At 42.4% G+C, this 14,122-nt stretch overlaps 2 protein-coding genes across 2 annotated transcripts; one reads left to right on the plus strand and one right to left on the minus strand.

Annotated features, from left to right (window-relative positions):
• Positions 1 to 2,674: 2,674 nt before the first annotated feature.
• LOC127766687 (homeobox protein knotted-1-like 3) lies at positions 2,675 to 7,770 on the plus strand. The gene is made up of 6 exons (XM_052291803.1): positions 2,675 to 3,383; positions 3,583 to 3,703; positions 6,189 to 6,382; positions 6,919 to 7,050; positions 7,300 to 7,433; positions 7,543 to 7,770. The coding sequence occupies exons 1-6, from the start codon at positions 3,024 to 3,026 to the stop codon at positions 7,544 to 7,546; spliced, it is 945 nt and encodes a 314-aa protein (XP_052147763.1). The 5' UTR covers positions 2,675 to 3,023; the 3' UTR covers positions 7,547 to 7,770.
• An 875-nt stretch (positions 7,771 to 8,645) lies between these two features.
• Positions 8,646 to 12,138, minus strand: LOC127766689 (uncharacterized). Its single transcript, XM_052291804.1, has 8 exons — positions 11,883 to 12,138; positions 11,748 to 11,769; positions 10,574 to 10,630; positions 10,396 to 10,477; positions 9,680 to 9,775; positions 9,447 to 9,571; positions 9,334 to 9,352; positions 8,646 to 9,246 (listed from the first exon to the last, which is right to left on the minus strand). The coding sequence occupies exons 1-8, from the start codon at positions 11,983 to 11,985 to the stop codon at positions 8,926 to 8,928; spliced, it is 825 nt and encodes a 274-aa protein (XP_052147764.1). The 5' UTR covers positions 11,986 to 12,138; the 3' UTR covers positions 8,646 to 8,925.
• Positions 12,139 to 14,122: the final 1,984 nt, after the last annotated feature.

Consider the following 14,122-nt stretch of genomic DNA (forward strand, 5'->3'; position numbering starts at 1 on the left):
GCCCGCTGCTATTCTCTCTTTTTTTTATCTCTTTAAACTATGTTTATAGCTGGTTTAATATTCTGTTATCGTACTTGCTCTCAGCTGCGAACTACTAATGTTAATGTACTTACCTTACATCATTTAGCTGGCTCGGTGGCTCGGTTCAAACTTGCTCTGATTGATCTATTTTTTTCTTTTAAAATTAAAAATATTTAATTTTGTATGGAAGGTGTTTTCACCCTGCCTCAGCTCGTTAAGAAACAAAATAGTAAAAAAAAAAAGTAAATCATGATTTTGTTTTCGAAGAAAGCTTGATAAAAATCTGATTAGCTTCCACCCACCCCCTCGATTTAGAATTTAAATTGGGTTTGATCCCTCGTGGGGATGTTCTCTCATTATTTGCATATGATATATCACTCCACAAACATACAAGTTCATATTCAACTTCTATATCTTGTAAAAAAACCAAATTTGATTATGAATATACGTTAACTACTTGTAGTTTAATTTGTTTTTTCGTTGCGAGATGTATAAGATGAATTTGAACTTGCACGTTTATGGCCTGTGATATATCACATGCTATTAATATATCTTCTTATTTTTTAAAATTTTTTTAATAACTATTTAAGTGATATCAAACAACGTGAGAATATCCTCTCGTTGGATTAAAATAGTTTCCCTTAAATTGGCAGATTGTATACAATGCTATTTTTTTTCATTGTTAAACTCGAGGAAATCACCACTGATAGGGAGTACAAAGACCAAACGTGGAATTAATTTGGAAAATTTTCTTCAGGATTAATTAATGGAAGACGGCAGTTGGCAAATCAAGAGGCACAAGAGACTACCAGAGCGAACAACTATAACAACTACTACCAGCTGCTACTGCTGACAATGCAAGCATCTCTTGATCTGATTCGCCTGCAGGCCGGCTGCAGCTGATACGCGATGGGAGTACGTACGACTGAATGAAGCTAGCTAGCTAGTTAATGGCTGGAGAGAGGCAATCTAACTTGAAACATAATGGACAAGCTAGGTAGCATGATCTACGTTAATGCTGTTCTGAGAGGTGTATGTACGGTACGGATTAATTAATTAACTGATGATCTCTTGAGCATGATCATGTAGTGCAGTGCAGCCTAAGCTAGAGTTGATCGATCTCTGACCAATAAGAGTCGTTGCTGGACGCTTAATTCCCAAACAAACCAGCAATCGTATGATATATTCGTAGTACTATTCATGTTTATTTTTGCCCAAACAAACTAAGTTAATTAGTATATATATATATATATATATATATGATTCAGTATGACTACGCGTCCTCATAAGAGAAAATAAAACATAGCGAATATATTAAAGTTGCAGTAACCCTAAACAGCAGGCAGCATGCATGTCATTATCCTTTTGTTAAGATATGATAAAGACAAGGCTACAGAAGACGGGCCCGTCATACCATGGGCGATTATATATACAACAGCTGTCAAAAGTATGCCTAACCAATACCATTATTATACTGCTGAGCAGTACGTACGATCGATTAAAGGCGTTGATCTCCCTACTAATACGCTGATTGATTACGTACTACTAATACTAACAAAGCATGCACTCACCTGCAGCTATAGCAGGGGAAAGCCAATAATGGAGACGACGACCAACAGCAGCAGAAGCAGGAGCAGCTAAGCTAGCTAGCCAGCAGAAGCCCATTCCCGACGCCAACCGCAAAGTTGGTAGAGGCAACCGAAACTCCCAAACACCACCAAAGGTATTTCCTTTCTTGAAACCAACTCCTAATTATTCACGCACCAAATTACAAGGAGAAGAACAAGCTAAGCCAGGATTAGGTTAGCTATCTAGGTTAGTTTACAGGAAGAACAAACTCCCCGGCCTATTCCTGTACATGATCATTGACACTTCATCGGTTGTATTCAACAATTAATTGAACTCCAGATACTATATATATGGTATGTAATATGTATAATCCTGAACCATCGCTGACCGAAACATGAGGAATTGTTAACGACAGCAACATACACATATATATAATTCGTGCATGCGATTCTCGTTTCTCAATCAGCTTCAAACCGACTGTTGTTAAGTTTGATCTAAAATCTTGAAAAAAGAAAGAAAGAAAGGAAAGAATGATCCATGCAAAAGCTAAGATGAAAGCTCCTATGTACGATCGATTCTACCGCCTTTGGAGCACAACATGCATATAGTGCAATTCGGTAGGCACCTTTTCTTAGGTTTGGACATGCTTAATTAGATTCCAAAACCACCTCACCCTCCTCGTCCACCTTCTTCTTGCACCTATCCTAGCTAGCTTATTACAACCTACTGTTTCGGTTTCCAATGACATGATCTCCAAAATACATCTTTGATTAATTTCTTTTATTTATATTGTATATAATAAATAAATATATTTTTTGCTTTTATTATTAATATTTTGTTAGACAAAATTATATAGGTTCTCTTAGTGTCTTTATTTTTAATATTTTTGAAGTTACTGATAATCACAGTTCTAAATATTTAATCCTAATCTTGTTCAAAACATTAAGAATTATGAAATCGGAAGAGTTAAGTTAGAGCGAGCGAGCTAGCTTTTTCCCAGCTCTATCCTCTCGTGGACACACCTTCTCTCTCATCGTGCTGGATTAATATATTCTTCTCCATGCTTTAGCATCCAAGCTCCAGTTTCACCGAGCTAAGGTAGGGGGAAGGGAATTGAATTGAAGGTTCTTGGGTGCTTTCTTTTCCAGTTACCTTCCACCTTAGGAACCCTCGAAAAGACCCCTCACCATCTCCTTTGTGTCCTTGCTAACCAACTCCCCATTAAATCCCTCTCCGCGCGCCTTCTCGCTGGCCATTAGAGCTAGCTAGCGAGAGCTCTAGCTACAGCTATACATACGTGTACCCAACGGCCACGGTCACCCGCGCGAGCGAGCACGCGCACCAACCGATCGAGCCCAACAAGCTCGCTCGCTCTTGGTGCGCGCGCGCGCGGCGAGCTCGATCGATCGGTGTATACGCGTATCGTGTTGTGTATGCAAGGCGGTGATCACGGAGGCATGGAGATGGGCGTGGGGTCGTTCACCGGCGGCGGAGGAGGCGGGGAGTGCTCGTCGTCGTCGGCGACGGCGGCGGCTGCTGCGGCGGCTGCGGCGGCGGCGGCGGCGGCGGAGGCGGAGGAGCGGCAGCTGCTCAAGGGGGAGATCGCGGTGCACCCGCTGTGCGAGCAGCTGGTGGCGGCGCACGTGGGCTGCCTGCGCGTGGCGACGCCCATCGACCACCTCCCGCTGATCGACGCGCAGCTCGCGCAGTCCAGCGGCCTCCTCCACTCCTACGCCGCGCACCACCGCCCCTTCCTCTCCCCCCACGACAAGCAGGAGCTCGACTCCTTCCTCGTACGCATCTATTTAATTTCTTCCTGAGTTCGATGCGCCATGCTTGATTAATTTCACTAGGTTGAATTTAATCTTTGCATTTGTGCATGCATGCATACATTACATGCAAGTATCATACCGTACGCACTAGCTACATGATTAACTAGAAGCTATCCAGCCAAGCTAACTGTATATATGCATACTGAAATGATCGATGCAGGCGCAGTACATGATGCTGCTGTGCTCGTTCAGGGAGCAGCTGCAGCAGCACGTCCGGGTGCACGCCGTGGAGGCCGTCATGGCGTGCCGCGAGATCGAGCAATCCTTGCAGGACCTAACCGGTAATTAACTACTACAGCATCATACATGCATTACATATTTTCCACTATATATTACATATTTCATTAATTTCCCTCTCCTTCTCGCCGCCTTCTTTTCTGTATTTTTTTTTTCGATTTCCATGGTGTCGTCTTTATGATTTTTGTTCACCTTTTTGCTCTTCTCGTTAGTTAGATTGGATGGTGAAATTGTTTTTTTTTAGTTCGTTGCCGCTAGCTCTTGCAGTGATATATTAGTTGCAGCGTCTTGTTCAAACATATATATGGTCTCTTGATTCCCTCTCAACAGATTTGCATGCCTTGACTTCTAAGGCTCCGGTTTCTACAGGTGTATTCAGAGGAGATTAGTTAAATATGAAAACTCTAACACACGTACCTAACAGCGACTTTATTGCTGATGTTTATACTCGAATCAATGGAATGATAAATAACACGGAATTACCAAGGCCCATATAGATGGCAGCCCGTATACTAGGGAAAGCCCAGAAGCCCAACGGTAGATGTCACGAAAACAATTTCAGATATTCCTTTTTAGCATAAAATCCTTCCAGTTCAAAAACAAGGGCACCAATTTTTTTTTATAATCATTTTGTGTTATTAACAGAGAATAGCATAGTCAAGGTTTCTAAGGCCTATATATATATGTGTACGTAGTTAGACGTGATACCCTTGGTAAAATTAACTTAATCAGTTCATATATATACTGATATGAGGTGACTAGCTAGCTATTTTTCTTCTTTTCTCACAAAGTCTCAATTGGAGGTTTATGATCAGTTGAAATAAAAAAAATTCCAACAACAAAATTTGAACCAACTATTTGGCATAAACCTAATGAAACTATCCTTTGCTAAGAGAACCATGGGTTGGATATATACATCCTTATTAGTGTAGAGGCTGGATATTAATCTATTATCTAAGAAAACAATCCATGAACTTATAAAATGCATTAGCCATCTCCGGCGCAGATCAAGCGCTGCCATTCGGTCATGGCCGATTGGTTGGTTGGTTGCTAGCTAGCGAGAAATCGCTGAGAGGATATTGAAAAGCTAGTAGGTAGTGTAACAGCTACCTAAGCCTTATTTGGAGAGCTTTGAGATTTTGGGAAGCATAGCTAGGGAGTAGTCAATCACTCAATTGGTGAGAATATGGAAAAAAATAGGTTTTCTAACTTTAAACTTCTAGTTTATTTTTTAGAATCTAGATGAAAATTTAAACTGTTTGAAAAAAAAAGGTTATATAAAAGAAGCTACGACTATCAAAAGCTCCCTCAAACAGAATCTAGGTTACATGAAAGTCATCTAGGTTCGATGCTAATCCTGGCTCGGAGTTGAAAGTCCATGCCTCTCGTCTAATCGACTAGCTAATTAAATGATTCAGGTGCTTCGCTTCTGTCGAATAATATATATCACACACGACCATGGAAAGTGGAAGGTGTGTTACATGACATGATATGACCGGCCGATCGAGCTCTTGGCGATCGTCCTCTTATCATGAGGGGCATCGTCATAATCATGATGCATCGATTGGGATTCAACTATAGTAGTCATTGCATATTCAAAAAGCATCAGGGTTGATGTAATGTAACTGAAGAAAAACACCCATGATGATTGGCGAAATAGATGTTGAAAACTTAGCATGCGCATACATACGTAAACTTCAATTGTAGGTAGAGAAAAATTACATTTCACCTGTAAATTAGGACACTGGGAAGTTGTTAAATTACTAGTCCACTCTTTTGACCTGGATTCTAAGGTTCTTTATAGGTTGAATTTTTATTTTTATTTTTTATTTTGGTGTGTGTGTGCGCGCGCGCGCTTCAGTTGGTTTTGGTTGCTTTAGAGCATAACATCAAAGCCATGCTACTTTAAAAAAACTATAATAATAATAATAAGAAGAAGAAGAAGAAGAAGAAATAAAGACGAAGATCGAATTGGAGCTATAATATGCTAACTTATCTAGCTAGGCAGTTCAAAGTACACTGGTAGCTAGCTAGTAGTTCCTGCGAGCTGTTTCATGCAGGCAATGCAGCTGGCGAGAGCTGCATATGCAAAACTCCAAATCAGAGACATCTTTTCGATTGGGTAGCTTTCAAGCTGTTTCAAGTGGCCATGCGCATAGCTCGTACAACTGTCTATCTCTGCTCGATCTCACACGTTCCAGTTCATGCAGCTCGATCGATCGCCGACGTCGACAAAGCCCTCATGCATGCCTCCGTACTGAATGCATGCCCTAGCTAATTAGCTCTAACTCACTGTGTAGCACAATCTAGATTGAATATAACCGACAAACTTTGCTAGCTACTAGCTCTTCTTTTTCATGTTATTCTACTTGCTTCAAGCTAATCTTTAATTTTTCATGTTATTTGATATAGGAATAACTAATCAAATAAATTAAAGAAATAGGACAGTTACAAGAGATGTGATCATCAATTAATTAACTACAGTAGTTGATTTACACTTACCTGGATGCATATGCAATTGATCATCAGGTGCAACTTTGGAGGAAGGGACAGGGGCGACCATGTCGGAGGACGAGGATGAGACGGCGCCGATGCTGGAGGGCCCGATGGATATGGGCTCGGACGGGCACGACCTCATGGGCTTCGGCCCGCTCATGCCCACCGACTCCGAGCGATCCCTCATGGAGCGGGTCAGGCAAGAGCTCAAGATTGAGCTCAAGCAGGTACATGCATGCATTGTGATTAATTTCTTCTTACGTCTTGCTTGCACCTGCATTCGTCTCTTCAACTCATGCATGCATATATCTTATCAATGTTTAAGCGTGTTCATTTAACATGCTTAAACATTGATAAGAGACTGTTCATGCAAGGATCATGCCGAGCTAGCTAAAACAGTACTACTGCTGCTAGCTAGCTGCTTTTTAGGGCAAAAACAGTGCATGATCAGCTTAAATGAGCTAGTTACTAGCATGAAAATCTCCTTCTTAAGTTCCTTGTACTGTGTCATAGAATACTTTGACTGAAGACTGAGCCTAGATAATTGCATATCATATTAATTGGTTGCATGTTTGATGCGGCGCCTCAGCTATATATGTGACTGACAATAACTGACTAAGACTAGCTACTTCTGGATGCATGCATGCTATTGCTAGTTCTTCAATCAGTTCCTAAATTAATTATATTGGATTATGTAATTAACTAGAGGGTGATACGTACTTTTGCAATATTATCTCTGATTAAATTATTAAATTCGTTACAGGGCTTCAAGTCAAGGATTGAGGATGTGAGAGAAGAAATATTGAGGAAGAGGAGGGCAGGAAAGTTGCCTGGGGACACCACCACCATACTCAAGCAATGGTGGCAGCAACACTCCAAGTGGCCATACCCCACGGTGAGTACATTGTACCTATCAAGCATGCTTGCAAGAGTGCAACTAACTAGCTACTAGTCGAGATAGCCCTTCTTAGCTGTTCTCCAACTTGTTGATCAATATATCTTGATGTGCTAGCTTTACAATTAATATTTATATATAATATAGCAAGAAGCAATAATATTTATTAATTAGCTAATCAGATATGCACGAAGAATTGCATGGATATAATACAGTTGGTTGAGTGGCATATATATTTTCTTGGTACAGGAGGATGATAAGGCAAAGCTTGTTGAAGAGACTGGCCTGCAGCTCAAGCAAATCAACAACTGGTTCATCAATCAGAGAAAGCGTAACTGGCACAACAACTCACAGACATCAACCCTTAAATCAAAGCGTAAAAGGTAAACAAACCGTTATCCAAGTATTTTATCCACAGTAATACAATGTTGATGTTTCAGTAATTAACAACTGAATTATAACACAAACTTCTTTTTTCTATATGTAATACAGGTAAAGGGCAGAAAAAAATGTATACCTGACGTACTCGCTAATCAAATCAAAAGAAGACATGGTGACTCATAAGTAATAAGATCATCTTAAATTTTATATCTAGTTATTAATTAGTCAGAGGTGACAAATTCATGACATACATACTAGTCTGACCACTGGCATATGCGTTGTAATTTTTGAGCAGATATGCTCAAGCAAATTCTTCTTGTTGGTATAGTTTTTAATTTTGTTGTCGTGGGTGTACCTGCATGCATACATAACCCCAAGACTAATTCATTTGCTGTGCATATACATTGACCATTCTATAACCTTCTGCTAGTCAAATAATCAAAAAGCGCACGCCATTGCAATCCAGCATTAATTCAACTGCGTTTATGGATGGAACGGAATCTCTATGTATATATGTGGGCCTTGTATCAAGTAGTAGCAGGTATACCAAACTGGAGTTGGACTATTGGTGATTAATTGGACAATTAGGCCTAACCAACACCACAAGACAAATTAAGGCTGGCACTAGCCTCTCATGATAATCCCGAAAATTTCCGGCGTATATGCGAGAGCCCTTCCAGCAAGCCAGCAGGGACACAAGACCAACCATATATATATTCACGTTTCTGTTTTTTAGTGTGTGGTTAGTGATAGTTTTGCATCGTCTTCCTCATTAGTATGTGGCTTAACATCTTCCAGATAATCGCTGTGCTGATTGTCAAATATTCCAATCAATTAAGGCTGGAGCTAGTGCACGGCTAGCTACGTCTCAACCAGAACGGACAACTCCGTTGAGACCTCACTGTCTCGGAAGACGCTGCACGTTGGTTCCCTGAAGATTGGCAGCGAAAAACAGCACCCATAATCCATATAGAGGTTGCTATCCAGCTACTCATGTCCAAAATCTATAAAGCAACCAAACATATACTGATCGTAAATTCAAAGTTCTGGTGAAAAAAAAAAGTATCTGATGCGTCAATCTGTGTCGCTCTCAGACGTAATATTCAGAGATTCAGACATAACACGGGTCACATACAAGCTCCAGTTGTTGATTGTTCGTTGTAGACAAGCAACAATTTACACAGGCAATGTTATCACCAAATTCTGATAATAAGTTCCAAATCTAAGTTGACATTTCATGGCGATCCTTTATTCAGAGAAGAACGTATTCAAGAATGATCAACACGGGGAGCTGATAATTTCTACGAAACGGGTTCACAGTATACCACACCCGGAGGAATCCAAATTATGTTTGCAGTTTACCACCCAGACCAGTCACAGATCGATTAATATATCGACATCACCTATAATAACACTACAACCACCCTAATGTTTACATTGTTCACAATATACCGATTTCGTCACAAAGACATATCTCCAATTTCTGCATTTCCTTTACTTGCCGTAGTAACCTTGTGGAGGAGGGTAGGAGCCCTGAGGCGGGTAGGAACCAGGTGGGGGATAAGAGCCAGGAGGAGGGTATGCACCACCCTGGGGGTAACCTGCCGGAGGGTAAGCAGCTGGTGGATAACCTTGAGCAGGCGGAGCAGGAGGATAGCCACCATAAGGCTGACCGTATGCTGGCTGTTGTGGTGTGTACCCAACAGGAGGTGGAATAGGCTGATCGATGCGCGACATTTGCTGCATTGGAGGCACTGCCATGGGCTGTGGGCCGAACTTCCCATCTCTCTTGTCCATTTCAATTTTGTGTTGGGTCTGCACATGCATTTCAGTGGATAAGATGGATATGCAAAGGTTAAGAAGAGTGAGTAAATAATCACCAAAGATATTATGTATGTTTACCTGCATACAGGCGCAAACCCTGCAAAAAAAAAATGGTGCACAGGTCACAAGATTATCAACATTGGGGGACTTAACTATGGAGAAGAGAAAATAACAGAGTTATGAGAGCTTACGAGCAGTAGACCATATCAGACAAGCAGGAAAGGATTTGGGAAGCCTCTGAAAGCTCTTCACTACCAACAATAGCGGCAACTATAGAGAAGATACAAGCAATTTGTTGGAGGCAGAACATGAAGCCCTACAGGAAAAGAGTGATCTTCTGCAGTGTTATAGTCTCATAGAAAGAGAACATAGGAATTATACCTAAAAGTTAGTAAAACAAACAACAAGAGGACAGTGACAGTACAATGATGCAGTTATCGCATTTAGTTGTCTGTATGTTGAATTCATCTTGGAGCAAGAAGCGGGTTGAAGCAACTGAATTACCAAAGCACAGAAACACCTGAAAAATAAAGTATTAGTTAGTTCTAAGGTAAGCACAAAAATAGCATAATTAAAGGAATAGTGACAGTATTGGAGGTTACTCCATTCAAGACAAGCATTACATGTCCCCGTTCTAATCTGAGATATATACGATTGATCAAACAAGATAACAACAAAATACAGCCAAATTATCCTTGCCCCAGAATCATTGACCCTGGTGCTCTTTCATTGAAAAAAGAACAGAAAAAATATTGTCATACTGAACTGTATTTCAGATTATCAGAAATACCATGAAAAGCATGTTTTTTGAGAACAACAAATATGTGAAATCCAGAAATCAGTAGAAAATATAGGTAATCAAATATTACAGAAGGAACCATCAATACTCCTTTTCTTTAGCAAGGGGTGGCCACCACTCCCCCCCCCCCCCCCCCCAAAATAAATAAATAAATAATCATATTACCGGAAATGGAACAGTCTTTACAGGCTGATTACAAAGCCAGATAGCAAAGAAAAGAAATATAAAAACCATCAATACTCATAGCCACATGAGAACTGTTACATGTGACATGCTGCCTATAAATTCAGCCTAATCAGTCATCAAAAGGTTATCAGCAAAAAAGGGAATGGATTTTGTACCTCAGTAGCAAGACAGAACTCTGGGCATCGGCTTTCACCACACTTCCCACTGCATGGCATGTACCCAGCACAGCAGACATATCTACAAGACAGAGGTGCAGGGGAATGGATTCAGGGAGGTCTAACACAATGTTCGTATCTAACCATAGCAAGTAGAAGAAAATAGAAGAAACCCCACCTTGACATGTCATTATACAGAGCCCTTTTGCGAAGCATGTATGACACACATGGTCCACTGAACAGAAAGGGGGGAATGTAAAAGATCAAATACTGGGTAAAAAATTAACATTTCTAAATGCTAATTCTGCCTACTCAAAGACACCACAGAATATCATTGTACAGATTAATGAAACACGACTCCGTTTAAATGCAATGCCTGTGGAAAAGCAGAGTACCCAGAAGACTAAAATCTTTTTTGTGGATAGCTATTGATGATAAGGTGACATGGTCCAGAATGAGCTTGAGGGCGGGAACTTAAACAAGAAATAGAACTAGACAAATGAAAGGACTACCATATATGCTCTCAACGCATTTTATTGCAATTCTTATGGAATGTACAAACACTGGCACCAATGTGGATTCAAAAGATATCTTTCTTTTAGGGCCTGCAGGTACTGAATGGGCTTTGTGGATCCATCACGCTGATAGTATCTTATCGAATATCCCGTATTACCCCATATGAGTCATTGCGATAGAGACAAAATGCCTTTGCCTTGCGGCTGCAGAGGAAAGTAATGCTGGTCGAGGAGGTGACTAGGGAAATCAGGAAAGCATTGCATGAAAATCAAAGAACCTATGCGGTGACTGCTCATTGACGCTGCTGATGCTTGAAGCTAATGGAGCTGTCTTTAAAACGACAAACTTCAGTTTAGTTCCTATCCAGGAACCGTTTTACTTTTGCCATTATGAGAACTTTGAAGCGTAATGTTGAACAAAATATATTACATGAAACAGTAATGTGTCATCCTGGATCTGATTCCTGAGGCCAATCTAAATTCCGCGGTCCTTTCAGTAATAAAGAATAAAAGGAACTGACAAAGGTGCAACGCGTCCCTTAATGTCGCAATCTATTCCTCGCACCTAAAATCCGATCAAATTTAAGAATGCAAACAAGCGCATAATAAACAGGCATTAAGAATCTAGGCAATCTCCACGGCTGCGAGTGATTGAACAACTCAATGCGGAATTACACATTGTCCTTATGCTCATCAGACTTAGAATTCCTTAAACCCTAGTTTAATTCAGAAATAAAAAGACAGATTCGCCCAGATCTAGAAGAAAAGGGGGGCGTCGAATATATCAGGTCGGGGTAAAAAAAAATGGAGCCGGGGAGATCGACGAGGAGCGCTTACCACCAGAGCGCGAGGCAGCAATCTGCATCAGCAGCAGCAACAACGACAGGGAGAACCCATCAGAACGAAATCTCGCCGTGGGAAGGCGCAGTATTAGCATTCGCAGAGAGGGGGGAAAAAGAAAAGTTGACATACATGGGAAGTCGGCCTGGATGGTGCTGGTGAGATCGGAGTGCCAGAGGTTGCGGTAGCTCTGGCGGAGCTGCATCTTGTCGAGGTTGGCCTGCGACGACGCCATCGCCTCCTCCTCCTCCTCCCCGCCGCCGGCGGCCTGCACGAGGGGATGGATCGGCCGTGGACTCTGCGGGAGATGTGGGGGGGATCGCACTTGCACCAAGCCACTATCCTTCTCTCTCTCTCTTTTTGGGGCGCGGGGGAGGAGGGGAAAAGAGGGGAGGAAAACGACGGTGTTTCGGTGGGGTTTCGGCCGTTGGATCGGGTCCGATTTGTGCGGCCTCGTGAACTGATGGCCATGGCCCGCCGGTCAACGAGGCGGAGTCGTCCAAAGTTTTTCCCCAATTTTCTTTTCTTTTTTTCCCCTTGGTTGTAGAGTGTTTTGGACGTGATCGACCGAGGTAATGGACGGCACGAACGACGACGGCTTGCACAGACGGCGGGTGACCGGCCCCGGCGACAACGATGCGAGTCCATTTGGTTCGTCGCCACTCGCCAAGCCAGCAAGGTGCAGGCGTGCAGCTAGAGCGGATCTGCGGAGACGGGGTGGGGTTTACGGAACACGACGAGCGACCCAACGATCCAAAAGTGACAAAACGTGGAATGTAAGACTGGGCCTCATAGTCTATCAGCTGGGCTAGATGGTAGTGGGCCTTGATGGGTTCCATGCTGTTGGTATGTCGTAAGGCGGAATAAGTCCACCTGGCAACCCTCACCTTTACGCTGAGTTTAATTTACAAACCCTATCCGTAATGCCAGAAATATTAAACTTTCAGCTTGCAAACCCGATTAAATTAGATCCTTCACTCGCGCTGTTGATGGGTGGTTTCGCTGACGTGGCAAGTTGACCCGGTTTACTCGTGCTGAGTGGGTCTCACATGTCTCCATTCTTATCTCTCCCTCCTCATCCTCCCCACCCCTACTCTCCTACGGCATTGGCAGTGACGGTGGCTGGTCCCTCGGACGCATTTCTCCATCCTCTGCAACGACACCACCCCCGCTCACTGAGAATCCTATCCTCGTCAAGGTCTACCAATGGTAGCGACAAGCAACATATATACCACGGAATAAGTCCACTTTAACTTCCTTAACTAGCGATCGAATCTGATTTGTATCCCTAAACCATAATACCGAATATCTTGACCACCTCCCAACTATTAAAACCAGTGTAATTTGATTCCCTCGGCGGAGTCCATGCCTTCTACTTTACCCTACGATGGAGTCCATGGGTGGCGACGACGCGACAAGGTTGGCGCAGCCTGGTTGCGAAGTCATCGGGGAGCTGGAGATCTCCCCTCCGACCCTCTCCCTCATCTTGTTGTTGCCCACCACAGCACCACCTCTGTCACTCGTCCATCGAGAGGCCCTTCATGTGACGGAGAATAGGGGGATAAGAGCGGGGAAAGATGGCGTCGGCACCGACCTCGTCGACCACGTCTCTACCGCTTCCTTCGTGATCACCGTTGTGGGCTCCCCTTCACCGCTTCGACCCTCACTTGCCTGTCGCCACCGCTGCTCCAGCCAAAAGAAAAGAGAAAGGGGAGAGAAAAGAGAAAGAGAGAAGGGAGAGAGGGATGAGGAAGAAAGGATGTGGGCCCACATATCAGTGGGTTCCACAAATGTTTTTTTTGTGTGAATGATAAATGGGTCCCACGTATATGTTTTTAATTCTAGTGCCACGTAAACGCTACGTGGGACTAAGACAGATCGACACTGTCACGTAGGAGCCACGTCAGCGAAACCGCCGAGAGTGTATCCGGAATTGTGGTTTAAGAATGCGAATCAGATTTAGCCATTAGTTAAGGGAGTCAGAGTGAACTTCTTCCTATACTCCACAAATGTGCCTCCGCTTTCCCTTCGTCTCCTGACCTCGGACTGAACATTTGATGGTCCTGTTAAACTGAGCACAAGGCACGATCCAGTCCAGTGAGGATTTAAATTGATTATCCTTTATTTCCTGGGCCAGGCTTATCTTACAGGATGGAAAGACGAGGAACTTTTTTATTTTATTTTTATTAAAATATTTATAAAAATGTTTTATTTTACATATTTAAATTGATCATGGTGTGCTTCCTCCATTAGGTCCTGTTTAGCTCTCACCCCAAATTTTTTTCACCATGTCACATCGAACGTTTAACACTTTAAGAAGTATTAAATATATGCTTAAAAAATAACTAATTGCACATATTACGACTAATTTG

Source organism: Oryza glaberrima, chromosome 3 (assembly GCF_000147395.1).
Source record: "Oryza glaberrima chromosome 3, OglaRS2, whole genome shotgun sequence".
NCBI classification, from domain to species: Eukaryota; Viridiplantae; Streptophyta; class Magnoliopsida; order Poales; family Poaceae; genus Oryza; species Oryza glaberrima.